The sequence below is a fragment of the Malurus melanocephalus genome, unplaced genomic scaffold (assembly GCF_030028575.1).
Source record: "Malurus melanocephalus ecotype Western Australia unplaced genomic scaffold, MMel_1.1 scaffold_757, whole genome shotgun sequence".
Lineage (NCBI taxonomy): Eukaryota > Metazoa > Chordata > Aves > Passeriformes > Maluridae > Malurus > Malurus melanocephalus.
The window spans coordinates 190,923-209,686 of NW_026623989.1; the positions used below are offsets into that span (position 1 = coordinate 190,923).

The 18,764-nt window shown below is 52.6% G+C and overlaps 2 protein-coding genes and 1 non-coding gene across 3 annotated transcripts in view; 2 read left to right on the forward strand and 1 right to left on the reverse strand.

Annotated features, from left to right (window-relative positions):
- Positions 1 to 9,020, reverse strand: part of LRSAM1 (leucine rich repeat and sterile alpha motif containing 1) — a 21,639-nt gene extending 12,619 nt beyond the window's left edge. Inside the window, exons 1-10 of the mRNA XM_057384919.1 lie at positions 8,939 to 9,020; positions 8,336 to 8,518; positions 7,292 to 7,348; positions 5,803 to 5,847; positions 5,280 to 5,357; positions 4,558 to 4,626; positions 3,790 to 3,874; positions 2,805 to 2,926; positions 1,689 to 1,779; positions 296 to 426 (exon numbers count right to left, since the gene is read on the reverse strand). Of these exons, the coding sequence (XP_057240902.1) occupies positions 296 to 426; positions 1,689 to 1,779; positions 2,805 to 2,926; positions 3,790 to 3,874; positions 4,558 to 4,626; positions 5,280 to 5,357; positions 5,803 to 5,847; positions 7,292 to 7,348; positions 8,336 to 8,413 (756 nt within the window). The 5' untranslated portion in view covers positions 8,414 to 8,518; positions 8,939 to 9,020. The remainder of the gene's footprint in view (positions 1 to 295; positions 427 to 1,688; positions 1,780 to 2,804; positions 2,927 to 3,789; positions 3,875 to 4,557; positions 4,627 to 5,279; positions 5,358 to 5,802; positions 5,848 to 7,291; positions 7,349 to 8,335; positions 8,519 to 8,938) is intronic.
- Positions 9,021 to 12,803: 3,783 nt separating this feature from the next.
- On the forward strand, positions 12,804 to 15,699 carry RPL12 (ribosomal protein L12). Its single transcript, XM_057384927.1, has 7 exons — positions 12,804 to 12,893; positions 12,976 to 13,049; positions 13,517 to 13,615; positions 14,258 to 14,339; positions 14,877 to 14,963; positions 15,403 to 15,515; positions 15,604 to 15,699. The coding sequence occupies exons 1-7, from the start codon at positions 12,857 to 12,859 to the stop codon at positions 15,607 to 15,609; spliced, it is 498 nt and encodes a 165-aa protein (XP_057240910.1). The 5' UTR covers positions 12,804 to 12,856; the 3' UTR covers positions 15,610 to 15,699.
- Positions 13,988 to 14,115, forward strand: LOC130584753 (small nucleolar RNA SNORA65). Its single transcript, XR_008966531.1, has one exon. It is a non-coding gene; the product is annotated as a small nucleolar RNA SNORA65 (small nucleolar RNA).
- Positions 15,700 to 18,764: the final 3,065 nt, after the last annotated feature.

An 18,764-nucleotide genomic window follows, 5' to 3' on the forward strand; every position in this document is an offset into this window, starting at 1 on the left:
CATCACACCCTGCTCACTCCATGTCCCCCTGTCACCCCTGTCCCTTGGCTGCAGTGTTGCTTTCAAGGATGGAGGCAGTTCTTTGGGATGTGCCTTCCAGGAGCCAGTGTCGTGACACCATCCTCAGCTCAGGCAGGAGATGAGCCACCCACACACACACACCGCTGTGCCTGGCTGCTCCCTGGATCCCCAAAGACACATCTCATGGAGGGKAAGGAGATGAGGGATCATGTGCCARGTGCTGTAATGGAGGACAGAGACAAATCCCAAACCCTGTGGTGCAGGGGAGCCTCACCTGCCACTCGTTCTCCTTCTCCAGGTACTTCTCCACCGTCCTGTCCACCCCATCCACTGCAGTTCCTCCTGTGTTGCTCTCCAGGGTGGGCAGGACGTACTCTGAGGGAGGGTAGTATGCAATTCCACACTCTGGAAGGCACCAGACACGAAATAAGAACATTTAGGGGTTAAAGACCTTCTTGGCAGCGTGGCTGAGGGCTGGGCTGTGTGTGGAGCTGCTTCCAGCCATGCTCCCTCTGCCCACACACCAAAGAGGGCTGGGCAGGGCTCCTCCAGCTCAGGCAAGGTGGACAAGGAGCTCTGGAGGAGGTGGTGCCACTCCAGCCCCACCAGGACAAGGATCTGYTCAGACATGAAAGGAATGAGAAGGGAGCATCTTTACAAACAGGGCATCTTTACAAACAAACTGTGACTCAGGGGGTAAGATAAGACCGATACTGGGAGACAGAAGGAAACAATGGGAAGGATTTCCATAGAAATTACACCATTGACTGACCCCAGACTCTGTTAATAAACTACAAGAGCAGAGATATGGTGTTTATATTAAAGGGGGGATATATATTGGAAGGTGGGGTTACATTGGGCATTTTCGGGAGCCTGTACTTCTCAAGTACCTCAGCCAATGGGAAAGAGAGAGGGAATTGTGGCCAGGAAATTGGGATAAAAGAGGCTACGTCCTCTGTTTGAGAGGCCCCATGGAAATGCCCAAGACCTCTCCCTTTATTCATGAATAAAGTTATGGGACTCCTCTGTCTCATTTTTGGACATCAACCTCTAGTGCTTGTGGATTAATTTTCCTCATAGACAGAAACACACCCTGCACATAGGGGCAGGCTTGGTGACTTCTGCAGGGCTGCAGATGTCACTGCCCGACCCAAACACGTTCTGACCATGCCTTCCAAGGCACTTCCCCTGCATAAAACCTCCTCCAAAGCACCCTCTGAGCTGAACACAGTGTCTACAAACGTACAGTATATTTCCCTTGTCATCTGAATTTTCCATCTGGTTTCATCATTCTCATGACGAAGGGCCCAGGTCCTTCCTCAGAAGAAATGAGGGCAGAAGGGATCTCAAGTGACTGCTGAGTCTCTCTCCTTATCCCAAAGCAGTGATATCTGGGCAATGYCTAATCCTCCCACAGGAGAAAACCTAAATAACCCCAGGAGATGCACTGACCTCCTATGGTCACTGAGACAGGCTGACCCAGCCACTCTGATTTTTAACAARCCATTCTACATTTCAGTGTGACAGAGCTCAGGAAAGAACTCACATTGTGCTGTTTGCCCACAAAGACAAGTAATCAGGAGTGCAGGGCACCAGGAACCACCCCAAGCAGAACCTGTCCTTCAGAAATGCTATCTCTGAGCACAGCCCAGGTGCTCCTGCCTTACCCTTGCAAAGGAACTGCTGGATGGCCTCGGTACCCGCAGAGCAGATGTCAGGGCACGGGTAGGTCATGGAAGAGGCATCGAGGGTCAGCGTCTCCAAAAGAGAACACACAGAGCTCCAGGTTACTCCAATGGCCCATGCACAGTCCCAAAATTCCACTCACAGAGCAACAACTTCTTGTTACTCTAAATCCTGACATAAACACGAGGTTGTATTCAATCTCTGCTGRGTGTCTGACACTTTTCAGAGGTGATTCCACTGCTCCTTAATTGGGAGCTTCTGTGCTGAGTCCTGATTGGAATATCCCCCTCCTGCAGACACTGGCATGTTCAGTGAACATGAACATCTTCATGTCCAGGTACCAGAGGTAGAGCATTTCTCAGTTACAGACATTCCCTACTCCATGTCAGAGAGCTGGAGCCCCTCAGCATGGAAGGGGGYAGATGGAGAGGAGTCCCATAAAGAATGAGGGCAAGAGCCATTGGTTTTGCCCTACTGTGGCCACCAAAAGGACCTAACATTGCATTTTGTAGGGAAGGGCATAGCAGAAAGGGTCACACTTTACCAAGCACAGGAGGCAAAGCTGCACAGATCCCTCAATTCAGGCCGTCCACAAGAGAACTGAAGTCATATTTTTTGTGTGAGACAGGAGAGCATTTATTCAAGCCTTCCTGCTGATGCCTGAATCCTATCACCTCACACTTGCACCATTCAGTGCTGACAGGTCTGGCAGCTGGAAGGTAACATATCCATAAAAACCTTRATGCTTTTCCCATTCTTAAAGTGCACTCCAGGGAGCCAGAAAACCAGGGAAGCTGGCAATAAGTTGGAGATGTTCCAGGGTGACAGAGGCACGGTTTGTGCTCTCAGAGACAGCCCTGGCAGGTAAAATCCAGGGATTCACCCTGGGTATCACTTTTGTCATGATTAAACTGTGGCAAAAAGCGATAAGAAAAGACCAGAGCAGGTACATGAAAGTTCCTTTGAACACTGTGAACAGCCCTGTTACAATCCCTGCAGCACATCCTGCCCAGACCCTCAACATTCCCCTGCTGTGCTGGATTCATCCCCAGCTGAGGGAATGGGGCTGGGGAGGGCTGGCAGGTGGAGCTGGGTACCTGCAGGGTGCGGACGTGGGCCAGCAGCCGTGGCAGCTCCTGCAGCGCGTTCCCGCTGACATCCAGAGCCCGCAGGCTCCGCAGGCCGCTCACCGTGCCRGGCAGCTCCCTCAGCTTGTTATCTACAGGGACAGAAAACCACTCAGAACCCCCCAACCGCTCCAAAACAGGGCCCAGCAGGCTCATCTGCTCCAGCACCAACACAGAACCACATGCACGGCTCATTTCCGCAGGGAGGGGGTTCCCTGGTCACATGGGGTCTCAAACGATGTCACTGCCCACCCAGGGCAGCTTGGGATCTAAATCTCCTTCTCAGCTGAGGTCACTGCTGCAGGCTGGATCTGTGCTCTCTGGGAGCTATTTGGAAGATGGAGACTGTTCCCCTTTGGTGTAGGTCCCAGAGATAGGAGGAAGGGGACTGAGTGTGGGATTGCACACCCAGAGCTCAGAGCCAGGTGMTGCAGGCAGACAGGCAGCGACCTGAGCAGCTCTTCCAAGTTCCTCACCCTTCCAAGTTCCTCATTTCCTCTCTGTTTCACCCAACTAAATGTCCTTTTTCTCCCAGATTTATGACACAGCATAGCTGGAAAACGCCCAAGAGTCTGGAAAAGAGGTGTRACCTTTGTGCTAGGGCTGTGCAAAYCTGGCAGGGCTCCACAGGCTCAYAGGACCCAACTCTGGTTGTGGGGRGACCCAGCTGCAATTTGGTTTATCTGGCTGAGTGCTCTGTTTGCTTTACTGAAGGGCTTCCTTYGAGAAGGGGCAATGGGCAAATGAAAACATCCTGTGGACTGAGTTTGATTCTGCCTAGAACATTTCTCCTGCCTCCCCAATTATTTGAATTCAAACCTTCCCTGTGCTTTTCCTCAGCTTTCAGAGTGTAAACCATGTGGTGCTTGCCTTGGTTGAAAAGAATGATTGCTAATGCAGCTCAAAATGACCCAGGTAATAAATGTGCTTTGCCCAGAGCAATCCCATTCCATACCTTTCACATTGAGGACCTGGAGCTGAGCAAGGTCTCCTATAGATTGTGGAAGGCTTTTTAARAGATTCCTTTCAAGGTTTAGGACCTAAGGTATTAACAGAAAAGATATTCAAGGTACTCAACCAAGTCTCAGGTCTGCGACACATCTGTGTTGCTGGGACTTTCAGGCCCAGAAGRACAACTTGAAATTGGTTTTAGACAATACTTTCTGGGTTAAAAAAATGTATTTTTCACCAGCCCTGGATAAAGAATATGTCAGGCTACCACAGGCAGTGAGAAACTCTGCCCACCACCACCATCTGGTGCTGAATCCAGATGCAGGACCTGGGAATCARAGTGTCCAGGGCAGCACGCCCCAACTCCAGCTCCCACGGGCTGAACCCAAAGCTGCCCCTGAGCAGAGAGACCCCGAGTGTGCCTTTAGACATACTGCTCTGTTCTCAGCATAACCACAGCAGGGAGAATGGCAAAACCTGAGCGTTTTGGGAGATCAGCAGGCTCAGAGCATCTGCTTGGCAGTGGGAGCCACCTGGGCTGCCCCAAGCTGGGAGCACATCACCCAGAATGGCTTTTCCTGCTCCTTTCCTCCTCTTTTCCTGCTCTTTCTCCAACCAGCCAGTTCCACAGCAACAGTCAGGTTGATGGKATAGATCTGACAATATGGCACCATCATGGAAGCTGGGATTCATTATGAACCAAACAGCAGTAACCCCATATCCCAAAACACACCCCGTACAGACACCTGGGGTGCAGCTGCAAATCTTTTACCTGAAGAGCTGTCAGCTGACCAATATCAGCAGGAAGGGATGYCAGCTGGTTGTCATGCAGGTCTAGAACCTGAAAAAGCAGATGATRTCACTAAGCAAGGTTGGGAACAAAAGTCAGGAATTATCTCTCAGTGAAAATTCCTTTGCTTCCAATGGGACTTTGAAAAGCAGCTCAAGTTCTCCAGGAGATTTGGGTACTTAATTCTTGGAGATCTTTTGGAAACTCAAGAATCAGTAACAAACAAGAGACAAGGGAGAGCAGTGACACTGAGGGAGCTKTCCCACAAAACCAGGTGAGCCTACTGGATAAATCAGCCCCTTGGAGCTGGCCTGGCAGAAGGAATTTCTGCAAATCARTGAGCTGAACTCTCCTTGGAAGCTGAACTGGTCCAAAAGCAGTGCAGGGAGAGAGCAGGACYAGACCTGGAGAATTCCCTCCCTCCATGGGGAGCTGCTAGAACAACTCTGTCTCTTGAGGAATCCCAGCACAAGGGTGACACAGCCTCATCATACCCATCAGCAGCTTCCTTCCCATTCCAGTGACCCACCAGGACAGGGGAGAAATGGATTTTAGTAAGCCAAGGAAAGGCAGCTGTCACACCTTGGTACTGATTCCTGGCAAAGCCAGTCAGCCAGAAGGGATTTATTTGGGCTGATGGGTTTTCATGCAGCTCAAATCCAAGGAAACAAGGCTGCAGTTTAACTCTTAAGAAACACAATTACCTTCACAGTTATGAGACTCAGGAGGCTGCAGGACTTGGGAACTAAAGATGACAGGTTATTCGTGTGAATAATCAGCACCTGGGGAGGAGAAACCTCAGTGACACACAAACACAAGAGAYACCAGAACAAACACTTCTGTCGGGATTGAAATGGGGATGCTTGTAAGAGCTCAGTATCTCACTCAGTATCACATAAAATATTGAAGTAGGAGATGGATTGTCAGAKAAGGTCAAACATTTTCATGAGATCTAAACCAGAGCCCAGCTCCTCACATGAAAATAACCTCGGACAGGCTCAGACAGGAACAACCCCCTCATCTCTTCTGGCAGAAGTTAACTTTAAAGAACACAGGATTAGTCTGACCCAAACGGCTCCCTGTGTAGTATCCTAAAAGTGGCCAAATTCCTTACAAGCAAACTCATTTTGGAGCACCATGAACAGCCGCACACAGACATTTCAAACACAACAATAATACTCAAGCATAATAATAGCATTATTTCATCATTTCTCATTGCAACATTACCTTTTTTTGCAAGACTTTGCATGTTGCAAAGGCCCCATAAGGAACCTAAAAACAAAAAAMCAAAAAAATAGTCATATCAGATTTCCGTTTTAAGCAGYTCTACAGTGTCCACCTGTGAATTAAAAATAAAAGTGATACTTAAAATCACTGGCCCAGTACTTCCCAGAGAACTCCCACTTAAAAACCTTTCAGTGGCTCTCCATGACACAAGAGTGTCACAGAACAGACTGAGGCTCAGGCAGGACTTCAAGCCTTGTGTGATTTAACATTCAGACAAAGGTTCAGTTTAGTCATCCCAGAAATGCACTCTGTGGTTTGGCAGCCTCACATCCACACTGCAGTGTGCTGAGAGAGAAAGGTGAGCCCCAGGCAGGACAGAGTGTCCCTGATGTGCCAGGAGAGGGGCAGGCAACAAAGGGAGGTGCCAGTTCAGCCCTTGCCAGGCATGGCTGGGCACTGTGACCTTCCCTGCAGCACAGAACCAGCAGCAGCCAAACTCCTGCCCATGGTTATCGAAACTTACTGAAACAAGAATAAAAATGCAACAGCAAGACAGAGTTTTGTGRTTCCAACCCAAAAGGATCAGCTATGGTCCTGAGTGGAGCTGGCTGGGTGCATCCTCTGTCTGTCACCCTACCACACCCAGACTCTCGCACACAGCCTGCAAACCMACACACAAACTGCTGGTGGCTCCAGAGCTTGGCTCAAAACGCCCCAAAGTCTCAGCAAAGCTATTTCACCCTGCACAGCAGGCAGCTCTGCTCTCCAGGATGGCCCCAAATTGCCCCACCAAGAGCCTGCTTGGCAAAGACATCCTGTAGTCAGGATCAACATTTCAGAAGCACAAGAAATGAATAAAAATTGAAAGTGAGACAGAAATGGGCTTCTGCCTGAGCCTGGCCTGACTGCCAGCATGAAAATCTGTGTCTGCTCTGGGTGCCTGGCACTGCCTGCCCACACACCAGCAGACAGATTGGTTCTTTTTTCACTGGCTGCTATAAAAGAAGCCAAGCTGGAAGTGAGATTTCCATCCTTCACCAGCAGCTTGGAAGAAGGGATTCTCACTCACACAGAAAAAATAACCATGGGTGGCAGACTGTGTAGCTCTAAAATTAGAAATACTCAGCCTTTGGCAAACCAATCCCCTCAGGACCAGCAAAATTTAGCCAAGAGATCCAAAATGAGGGTCAAACAAGGTGAAGGGTGTGAGATCACTGCCCTTCTCGCCTTGTCAGACTAAAGGATTACCAGGACAGAAATGGTGTTGAAGCAGCAGACAGGGCACGCAAAGCCCCACCAAAAAAAAAAAAAAAAAAAAAGGGAAGAAGCCCCCAGCTGTCAGGCAGAGCTCAGGAGACAGAGGAAGAGATAGACCAGTAATAATTTCTGTCTCAAGGCTCAGACATGAGAGTAAATCTGAGAGCTGGTACCAGGAAGCAGATGGAGAATCAGAGCTGTGAGTGAGGACTGGAAGTTGTAGAGGACATACCTCTGAAAGCTCACACCTGGATATGTCAAGGGTGTCATCAGCACCAGCTTCTTTTGCCTGGAGAGGGAACACACACACCCAGAGAATGAGAGAAATATGCAAGAATACACAGCTCTCACTGCACCTTCCCCAGAGAGGCTGTGGGCTCCCCATCCCTGGCAGTGCCCAAGGCCAGGCTGGACATTGGGGCTTGGAGCAGCCTGGGACAGTGGAAGGTGTCCCTGCCATGGCAGGGTTGGCACTGGATGGGCTCTAAGGTCCCTTCCATCCAAACCAGTCTAGAATTCTGTGATTCTGTTCCCAAGCAGTTTTCCATGTTCAAACCGAGTACATCCAACACAGCTGCTAACGGCAATGAACCGGACAGACCCCACCATCCCCATGGCCCCAGTRCCACATTTACACATCTCTGGATCACTTCCAGGGATGGTGACCCCACCACTGCCCTGGGWRSCCTGTGCYAGTGTCTGACAASCCTTTTCATKAAAGGAAAATGTCCCAATATCCAACCTAAAYYRCCCCTGGMACAACTCGAGGCAGTTTCCTCTTCTCCTGTCCCTGTTCYCTGRGASCAGAGCCTGACCCTCCCCYGGCTGTCCCCTCCTGTCAGGGAATTGTGAAGAGTGAGGTCAGGTCCTCCCTAAAAGTCTCCTTTTCTGCAGGCTCAGTCCCTTCCCCAGCTCCCTCAGCTGCTCCTGGGGCTCCAGGCCCTTCCCCAGCTCCGTTCCCTTCCCTGGACAYRWTCCAGCCCCTCARTATCCTCCTTGTCTGGCTGGCAGGAGGTGRATGGGGTGGAGGATGTCCCATGGAACCACACAGAGAGGGGTGAAAGTGGCACAAAAGGGGCATGTGGGTGGGAGGGCAAAGAACACAGGAAGGCAGGAATTCCCTGATGGACATTAGGAAGTGGACCTGCTGTCTTGGTGAGATCAGGAACATGATTACTGGTCATGGAATGGGGTTACTGGTCATGCAGAGGATGTACCAAGCCACCTGGAGCCAGGACCAGCCCCAGAGGACAGGAATGACCCTGGCAGTGCTCACCAGGCACATTTGGTACTCAAGGMSCWKMCSMRSAKCAWCGCTGGGTTTCTTCTTCCTGGAGAAGAGAGGCATCTTCATTCCTGGCTCTGGCTCCTTCCAGGGGCACAGATGGTCAGTGCAGAGGGAGGCTGAGGGATCCTGGAGTCTGTGTTTGCTGSGGAGCCTGGGCTGCAGAACTGGGATCTAATAGATGGGAGAAAAAWTAAAAAGAAAATAATTGTGTCAGCAATTGTCCTTGTTCAGCTGGATCACACAGGCAGGCTCCAGCACAGCTCCAAAGGGAAGTGTGAACATGAGCCACTCAAGCCCTGCTGGGGTCTGGGATGGGCTGGGTGTCTGGCTCAGACCTGAAGCAAGTACAGGGAAAGGCAGAGCCCACTGCAGGAATTCAAAAGCTGTACCAAGAGATCAAGCACCTCGATAAAACCCAGATTATTTAAAATCAAGGTCAATTCTGGCACAATAATAATGAACTATAAAATTTTCTAGAATAAAGTTAGGCTAAAAGTGTGAAAAACTAATGCTGAGAGAACACAGCTGCCTTCCCCTCACAGGGCAGGTGAGAATAAACCTCCTGATGCAGTTCAAAATACAGGGACTTACTGCCTGTGGGTGCAGCAGAGCCTCCTCTGTGATGTCCCAGTCCAGCCCAGCCACTTCTTGGGATGTCACAGGGACCACAACCAGGATTCCCAAGCTGGAATTTACTTCTCAGCTTCAGGGGCTGCCTTGAGTCAACAAAACTCTTGATTCATTTTCTTTCTGGGCAGCAGCAGCTTCTTCATCAGGAAAACTTCCCCCATTTTAATCATACAATGAAAAGGTTCTGCTGAAATATTTAATAGCTTTGAGTCAGATTTTGAACAGGTTTTTAAAACCAAATCAATTTCCAACAGTCTAACAACTGCCTGCAGAACTAAAAGAACCTCATTTCAAAAAAACCTCTGATACTGGGCACTCCAGAGCTTCTCCCAGGCYGGCTGTCACCAGATTGGATGCTTCATCCTCAAGCCAGAATCCAGGATTGAGAGCAAGGATTCCACCTGGTTCAAGTGTACAGAGAGAAGTTGGACCTGAGAGAGGAGAGTGGGTGCAGAAATGCCTGGTGGAATCAGGAGAGCAGATGGGGGAAGTGGAACAGACACCAGGCAGCTCTGGGACTCACCAGGAATCTGACTCAGCAGAGGGGGAAAAGGGAGCTGCTGGCAGATTTTGAGGGAAAGGYGGAAAGCTGAGGCTGGAAAGGAATGGGAAGACCAACTGGAAATGGGATGGTACCAGCTGGGATGCTGGAAAAGATGGGGGCAGTTGAACAATGAAACCAAGAAGAAAAAGGGGTTTCTCTGAGGCTGCACAGGATTAGAGGGAACAAATGGGCAGTGCAGAGAGAGATTGAGCTGGGGCTGCAGGTGCACAGGGGCTCCCAGAGGGACCTGACACAAGAGATAAGACTGGGAGAAGATGAGAGAAGAGCAGAAGTGTAACAGCAAGCCCTGAACAAGGTGGGAGACTTGAATTTTGTGGGCAGGAAGCCTTGGATTTCTCAAGGAACCTGAGAAGTCCYGGTCAGCACTGCCTGGCACAGAAGGGAGTCCAGGCAGGCTCCAGCTGCCCAGAGCCCTTTTAAAGAACCTCTTCAAGAACCACACWGTGAGGTCCTCGAAGTTTGCAATGACTTTTCTAAACCTTGTTTTCCCAAGCAATTTAAAAATCAGCACAGAAGTTCAGCAATAACTGGCACAGCTACACAGCAGTTAACTCAGGGCTCAGAGAAGTTCAGGTGTTGTACACAAAATGCCAGTTCTCTGCCAGCTCTGCTTCTGCAAATTGGYTTCAAACTCTCTTGAAAAGCAGGTACCCTCAGTATCCAGCCAGAGACATTCCCTGAGCAGGGTCAGCTCTGCCAAACACTCTGTCAAACTTTTATGGAGACAAATCCTTCATGTAAAAGCAAAATAATTCAAATTCATCGAAGTCAAATTCATGCAAGCCACCCCACTTCCTTTCTCTCCAGAAACAAGGAGCCACAGACACCCCGAGTCACTGTCCTACTGTCACACCACCACCAGAACCAGCCACGGGCCACAGCAGGAGGTGGCTACAAAGTCATCTCCAAGAGTTACATGGCTCTTTCCCTGCCATCCCAATTTCTGCCTTTTTAACCACTTCAGACCATTGAAATGCTCCTCAGGCTCAGCTCCCAGGAGGAGAGGAAAGAGCCAGAATTCAGAAGATTGAGCAAGAAGGGAAGCTGAGTGTCAGGAGCTACAGCAGGGAGATGCAGGACAGCAGTCAAGGGCACAACAACAGAGACAGGAACAAAAGGAGATTTACAGATGAAAAAGCAGAAGGACAAGGTGCCTGCAGCAGGATCTGCATTGATGAGTATGTTCAATTCTTTGCTGAGCACTTCTCCACCCCCTTGTCCCACCTTCCCTTTCTTTATCCCAGCCAGGTATTATCAGTGATGGGGACAGTGGGAAATCATCGGTTTTCACCCAAGAAAACAGATAAAAGACATGAGGGCTGAAGGGTAGACAGTGGACAGGGAAAGAATCCTATCGGGGGTTAGAAGATGAAGGATCCATTTGTTAAATGGACTGAACAGCTTTGAAAAGTGGAAATTTGCTTTAGTGAAGACTCAGAAGCCAGGAACAAGAAAAGCTCTTGGCACGTGATGTTTTACATGATGTAATTTTTATTTMTTAAATTACTGAATGAAGTGCCTGTAAGTGCCTGGGCCAGCACCCACCCTGCAGGCAGTGAGCATCCATGGACATCAAATCCTGCAGCCACCAGCTCTGCCTGTGGAGCAGCCACACACTTGGGGTGAGGAAGGCACAGGAATGTCCTTGGGTGTTTCCCAGTCTGCAGCTGTTTGGGTAATGACAACAAAATAAAGCCAACCCCACGTTTTACTAACAAATGTAATTAAAATGCAGCAATACAGGWCTGGAAGAAGTCCAAATTTTCAAAACATTCTGGACACAAATCCATCTGGGCACTGTAAGACAAGCTGGGAATGTGGAAGGAAAGATGTTTTATTTAGTCTGGGAAAACACCAGGAACACAGCGAGGGAGCACTGAGTCAGGGTCGGGGTGTGGGTGGGCTCCTGCAGATGCTGCCTGGCCCTGGGGGACAGAGCTGTCACCAGACACCGGGCAGCTCTCTGGTGTGGCTCTCTGACAGGTTATCAGCAGCCAGCCCTGCAGGCACTGGAACAGGGCACAGGGGAGGCAACAGCTGAACTGCAGCTCTGGAACCCACTGTCCCGCATCTTTGCTCTTTGTGCTGGAGCTGGCACCCCTGCCATAGCCTGAGCCTGCCCGAGCCTCCCTTGGCAACGCCTGGAACACATCTCTGCTCATCTTCACCAGTCCAGCTCTGCCTCTCAGTCCTTCCTTTCCCTCATCATCACTATTCTTCTTCTCTCTGGGAGTCACTGCAGGACCCCCTCCCAGAATGACACAGCTTCCAAGCTCTTCGTCTTCTTTACCCTTCTCTCATCCAGACCAGCGCCGTTCTGTGCCCGAGGGCTCAGAACYTTGAAAGGATGAAGGACTGAGTCGACCCTGCCGGGATTTTGGCTCGAAGCCCTCGGGCACCGGCCCGATACCTGAGGAGAGCAGCGACAGTGAGCGCGGGCGGCGGCTGCTCTGCGGACACGGCGCAGCTCCGGGCACCGCCTGCTCCCGAGCCCTTCCGAGGAGCCCTTCCGAGGAGCACCCCCGAACCGCGGTGTCCGGCCCGGAGCAGCCCCAGGGTCCCAGAACTGGCTCCCCCTCACCCCAGCCCCGCTCACCGCTCGTCAGCTCCATCGCTGCCTCACCGCCGCCTCATGTGATCGGCGCCACCAGCGAGACGCGCGGCCAGRGCGCCCCGCCCCGCCCACAGAGCCGTGCCCGCCGTGCTGCGCGCCCCCAAGCGGCCGGAGGACCGACTCGCCCGGCCAAACACCCCAAAACTGTTGGGGTTGGAAAAGATCCCGGTGGGTGCAGCCTTATCTGAGTGCTGATCTTCCTTGGGCACCTCCGGGGATGGGGACTCCACCAGTGCCCTGTGCAACCCCAATAGCAACCCCTTCCAATGCCGGACCACCCTTCCACATGGTCCACATTTTGCAACAGGGAGGAAGATCAGATAGATAGATAGATAGATAGATAGATAGATAGATAGATACATACATACATACATACATACATACATACATACATACATACACATTGACAGATATCGACAGATACTAATAGATAGAAATAGAAATGCATAAAAAAATCTTTAGAGATAAATAAATAAATAAATCTTTAGAGATCCCGCCACAGCAGGCACTTCACTTCTCGCGAGATTTTGGCAGCTCTCTAGACTTTTCTGGCATCTCGCGAGATCTCGGCGGGTATATATTGGGCCCGCGCAGCCCCCGCTGTCTTTTCGCTGTCCCGGAAGGCCTCGGTTCTTTTGGGAGGGTCCATCCGCCTCCATCCGCCTCCATCCGCCTCCATCCGCGGTCATCCGCCGCCGCGATGCCGCCCAAGTTCGATCCCAACGAGATCAAAGTCGGTAGGTGCTGGGCAGTGGGCGCGGGAGGCGGGCGAGGCCGCGGGGCCCGGCGGGCGCGRCTGACGCGGCGCTGTCCCCGCAGTTTACCTGCGCTGCACCGGCGGCGAGGTCGGAGCCACCTCCGCGCTGGCCCCCAAGATCGGACCCCTGGGGCTGGTACGTACCGGGGCATGCGGGGGAGCGAGGGCAGGGAGGTGGGAAGTCGGGGAGCGGCGTGGCCCGAGAGGGGAGGGGAAGCGTCTCTGACCGGGGAACAAGTGTGTCCGGGGGGGAAAGAAGCGTGTCCGGAGAAGGGGGGGATAAAATATGTACCAAGCGGAGTGGGAAGTATGTCCCGGGGCGGCGGAATGGAGGGTGAGAAGCGTGTCCTGGTTGTGGAGGAATAACAGCGTGTTCCGAGGGGGAAAGGATTAMATATGTTTCGGAGGTGGTGGGAAGCATATCCTGGGGCGGAGGGTGGGAAATGGGTCCCGGGAAACACCGAGGCAGTGTTGGTCAGTCCTGGAGAAAAGGTGTTTAGCAGTACCACACAGAAGAGGCCGGGTCACACATGCATGTGGAGAGCCACTGGGACTCTGGGCTTTACCCCGAGCCCTGTGTGACCACCACGTGTCATTCCTCAGTCCCCCAAAAAGGTGGGCGATGACATCGCCAAGGCCACGGGCGACTGGAAGGGGCTGCGGATCACGGTGAAGCTGACGATCCAGAACAGGCAAGCGCAGGTACCGCACGCCGCAGGGACCGGCCGGGGCTGCAGGCGTGGAGCCCACCCGGGCTCCGCCTGCTCCAGGCACCGGCCGGGATCCCGGCAGGGTCCACTCAGCCCTTCATCCTTCCGAGGTGGATAAAATGAGTGCCACACAGSGGGTGTGTGGGGGTCTTCTGGGAAGACCTTTAAACGTGGGTGGGGGTGTGTGTGGGGCCTGGGGCTTCACCAGCTGGAGGATCCTGAGAAGAGATTCTCATGTGCCAAAACTCAGCTTTAATCCTGCTGCAGATAAACTGCTCTTTCTACAGAACACGCAACCAGCAATAAATTAGTCAAAGCAACAGAAATAAATGAATTTAAATGCCTTTGCCGAGCCCTGTAGCCACCTGCCACCGTACCTGTTCTGATCCCMGTGGCTGGTACATTCCAGTGGTGAGCTGAGAGGAAACCCCAGGCAGGAAGCAGTCCTCTCCTGCTTGTGGGGAGGCCTGTGCCGAAAACCTGGGAACAGCACAAAACACCTGGTGTATGTGGGAACTGATCAAACCCATTCTGCTCTGGCAGTTAATCTTAACTGAGATAAATTGATGAAATATCTTCATTAGCAGTGGAATTCTGTGTTGAGTGGGGGGGAAATTAATCTCTTTCCATTTAGATAGARGTTGTTCCTTCTGCCTCTGCTCTGATTATCAAAGCTCTGAAGGAGCCRCCTCGTGACAGGAAGAAGCAGAAGAACAGTAAGTGTTCCCCTGGCTTTGGTTTGGAATGTTTTGGGGCTAAAATGGGGGAATACTTATACCTTCTTCTTGGATTATTCATCATAAACTGGCAAATAGGGGACATAGGGCTGTGTTATAGGAGATCATGGAATCATGGGTTGGTTTGGCTTGGCTTGGAACAGATTTTAAAGCTCATCCAGTTCCACCACTGGAACTTCCACTGTCCAGGCTGCTCCAAGACCTGTCCAACCTGGCTGTGGATACTTGCAGGGATCCAGGGGCAGCTACAGCTGCTCTGGACAAAGCTGGGGTACAACAGACACCTTCCCCTGTACCACAGGGCCTGGTACAGCCAGAGGGGAACTGGCAGAAATGCCAGTTTAGGAATGAAAAGCRGTGGGTAACTCAGTGCTGCAGTCTGGGAGCAGGAGCGCACCGATGACTGCTGGCTCTCCGTGTGCTCTGAGTGCTGGGAATGGTGCTCCCAGGGGAAGCAGGGGGGAGTGGGRGTCCTTGCAGGTTCAGGTGACCTCAGTGCTGCTGTTCCCTTCCCAGTTAAGCACAGTGGCAGCGTCACCTTCGATGAGATCGTGAACATCGCACGGCAGATGCGGCACCGCTCCCTGGCCCGGGAGCTCTCGGGTGAGTCCCAAGGTTGGGATGCAGGGAATGCTCCTTCCACTTCCCTTGGGAAGGAGGGAGGGATCACAGCTGAGTTCTGAGCTCCACAGGAACAAGCCAGGAACAGACAGCCTATACACATGGGGAGGGGAGAAGAGCAGGGAGCACTTTGCAGTGCATTTCCTGGGGGAATCCAGGGTGTGAGGTCTGGATCAGTGACTTGATGCTCCCTGGTGAGCCCTGAGGCTCCAGCCTGCAAAACCCAGAGGAAGGAGGGACAGCTGAGAGCTGAGATTCTGTGTCAGAATCCCAGACTGATTTGGAAGGGACCTTAAAGCTCATCCCATCCCACCTGCTGCTGTGGGCAGGGACACYTTCCACTATCCCAGGTTGCTCCAAGTAGGTTCCACAGATGCTTTCCCGTGGTGAAGCAGTGTCAAACTGCATCTTCCTGCTGCAGGGACCATCAAGGAGATCCTTGGCACTGCCCAGTCCGTGGGCTGCAGCATTGATGGGAGACACCCCCACGACATCATCGATGACATCAACAGTGGTGCCATCGAGTGCCCGGCTGTAAGTGCCCAGCTCTGACTGAAATTGCTGTGTCACATTTAATTATTCAAAGACTCCACTAACCAGCTGTGTTTGCTTCTTCCAACAGAGCTAAGACTGCAGAAAAGGAAGTTGCCAACATCACGGCTCCTTCAGTTTTTTGTAGCACTTTAAATACTTAATAAAAGACCCAGTTGTCTGCAAACTGTTGCTGGTTTGATTTGTCCCTGTCTTGTGCTGTGAATTTCCCTTGAGGAAAAGCCTCCTGCCTTGTGGAGATGCAGCACCTTTAGTAAGAGGTGTGCATACCCCTTCTGGATGGATTGGGGCACAGGGATGAAAGTGTGAAGAATGAGCAGAAGGTTTGGCCCTGCTTATTCCAAATAAAGAGAGCAGTTTGTGTCCTTTGCTCCCTGATGAAATGGGGGTCACTGTCCTGGTACCTTGAGGATAACAGAGCCTGAAATGCAGCAAGTGACCAAAGCCTGACCTGGCTCTTCCCAGGCAGGGGAATCCCAYCAGCTGAGGGACCTGTCAGTCCCTCCCCGGTGTGGCTGTGCCCTGGGCATCCCTGGCCAGGCCTGTGCTGAGGCTTCTGTCCTCCCTGCCCCCAGCTCTGTGTGCAACCTCAGCAGATGGAGTCAAAACCAGGGGTGTTGGTTGCTCTGCACGTTGCTCTCCTTTTCCCTCGGGTGTTTGTAGGGCCTTTTTCTGAGGCAGATGGGGAATTAAACATCTGAAATCCCAGATAGGTGCCATGCAGAGGGAACAGCTGGAGCTGTCAGGAGCTTAGGTTGAAGATCAGGGAAAGGTTCTTCTGTCCCCAGAGGSTGCTGGCACTGCCCAGGCTCCCCAGGGAATGGTCCCGGCCCCGAGGCTGCCAGAGCTCCAGGAGCGTTTGGACAGCGCTGCCAGGGATGGACAGGGTGGGATTGTTGGGGKGTCTGTGCAGGGACAGGGGCTGGAGTCGATCCCAGTGGGTCCCTTATAATGGAGCAGATTCTCTTTAGTCCCTTTGCTTGAAATTGCCCAAACTTCAAGCTAGAAATGATGCTTGGATGCTCTGACCAGGGTCAAGCGTGGTCCCTTAATATAACCTGCCCCCGTGCCCATCTCAATGGGTTTGGGTTGCACAGATCCTGATGAGGTACAGCAATAAATAATCTTGTGATGATCGGTCCCAGGCTGCTGGGGCTGCGCAGGGACGGAGATCCCATCCTTGGGGACACCCAAGGCTCACCCAGATCAGCTGTGCCAGGGCAGGGCTGGCTCCCTCCCAGGGGAGGTTTTGCAGTGATTCCACCACAAAGGTGTCCAAATGTCTGAGTTGCCAAGGAAGGGCAGGGTCTGCAGCCCTCTTGCAGCAGCAAATCTGCTTGTTTAAGAGTGTTGGTGCCCCTGTTGRAAATGCCCCACTGTGAGAGCCTGGGGGACTGCTCAGCCTTGTATCAGGGCTGTCCTGAGTCTCATTGCCCCCATGGTGGGTTTTCCTCCACTTGGCAGTGCTGGAAATAGTTGGAAAAATGATTCTTTTCGCTCAAGGGGTGTTCTTGTGGGCCAGGATCCATAACCTTTCCCCTGCTGCCTGAGGGCTCATGAGAGTTTGTCCTGCCAATAACTCATTTATTCCAAACAAGGCTTCTTCAAAAGGAGGCAAAGGGCTCCAAAGATAATAACAACCTACATGGACATCCCATTTAAACCTGTCTTCCTGATAATTTTTTATTGAATTTAACATTTTTATTAATGACATAGATGATGGAGTCAAGCACAGTCTCAGCAGGATTGGAGGTGACACCAGGCTGAGGGTGCAGTGACACCCCTGAGGGATGTGACGGCACCCAGARGGACTGGACAAGCTCAGGGAGTGCCCCATGGGAATCTCAGCAAGGTTTAACCAGACCCAGTGCTTGGAGCTGCCCCTGGGTCAGGGCAATCCCGGGATCCATCCAGGCTGGGAGGAGCAGCTGGAGCAGCCCTGGGAGCAGGAGCTGGGGGTGCTGGGGGTGAGAGCTGCACCTGCCCCAGCCCTGAACCCCCTGCCCTGGGCTGAGCCCAGCGTGGGCAGCAGGGGAGGGGAGGGGAGGGGGAGATTCTGCCCCTGTGCCCTGTGCTCAGGTCAGACCCCACTGCAGAGCTGCCCCAGCCCTGGGGAACAGCACAGGAGGGACCAGGAGCTGCTGCAGAGAGACCAGGGGAGGCACCAGGGGATCAGAGGAGGGAGAACCTCTCCTGCCAAGAGAGACTGGGAGAATTGCATGCCACGGTGCAGCTGAGGGTGCTCCCACAGGCAGGAATTTGACTCTGGGCCTCCCTCTGGCAACCCCTGGGGTTGGGAGATCTCTCCAAAATGGAGGAGAAGGTCTCCGTCCCCTCCTGCCACCCTGTGCCCTTGCACACAGTCCCCAAGGGCGGGGACCCCATGAGGGGGTGACACAGGGTGACACAGGGTGTCACAAGAGGTGGAAGGCACGCATAGGAAAGGGATAAAGCAGAGGTGAATCTGCTTCCTGGTGGAGCTGTGGGCAGAACCGGACTGGGAATGGGGCTGGGCAGCACATCCAGGGCTCTGCTCATCGGAGCAGAGCAGCACCCAGGGCTTTGTCACCCTTCCTGGGAGCCAGGCAGGGCATCCCTGCAGAAGATGAATGCTATAACCAAGGCAATTCCACAAATCTTGGGGGTTTTTTTAGGGGWAGGAAGATGCAGAAAATCCCCTGGGCTGAAATCTGAACCAAAAAATCACTATGAGACCCTCACAGGTCCTGAAATAACCCCCAGCGCTGGAAGGGCTGGAAGGGCTGGCAGAACTGTCCTCGTGGGAAGTCCCCTGGGTGACCCCACAASTGCTCTGTGGTCCCTGTGTCCTGTCCCTGCTGGGCCTGACTGCTGTCCCCAGGCAGGGCACAGCCATGTAGGCACCCCAGCCCCTGCCTGGGGTCACATCAGCACCCCCAGGCAAACCCCWGCAGCACCACTCAGCTTCTCCCCCCAGCCCAGACAAACTCCTCTCCCACCCCGGGCTCAGGAACCCCCCAATTTCTGCTCAGTGCATCTCCAGCCCCTGGGGGTGAGCAGGACTGAGAGGAGCCAGAGCTCCTTCCACCCCAAAATGACAGCTCCATGTGCTGAACACGGAACCCAGCTCATGGCCAGAGCAGCACCCCGAGCTCTGGGGCTTCTTCCCTTCCCTTCCCTTCCCTTCCCTTCCCTTCCCTTCCCTTCCCTTCCCTTCCCTTCCCTTCCCTTCCCTTCCCTTCCCTTCCCTTC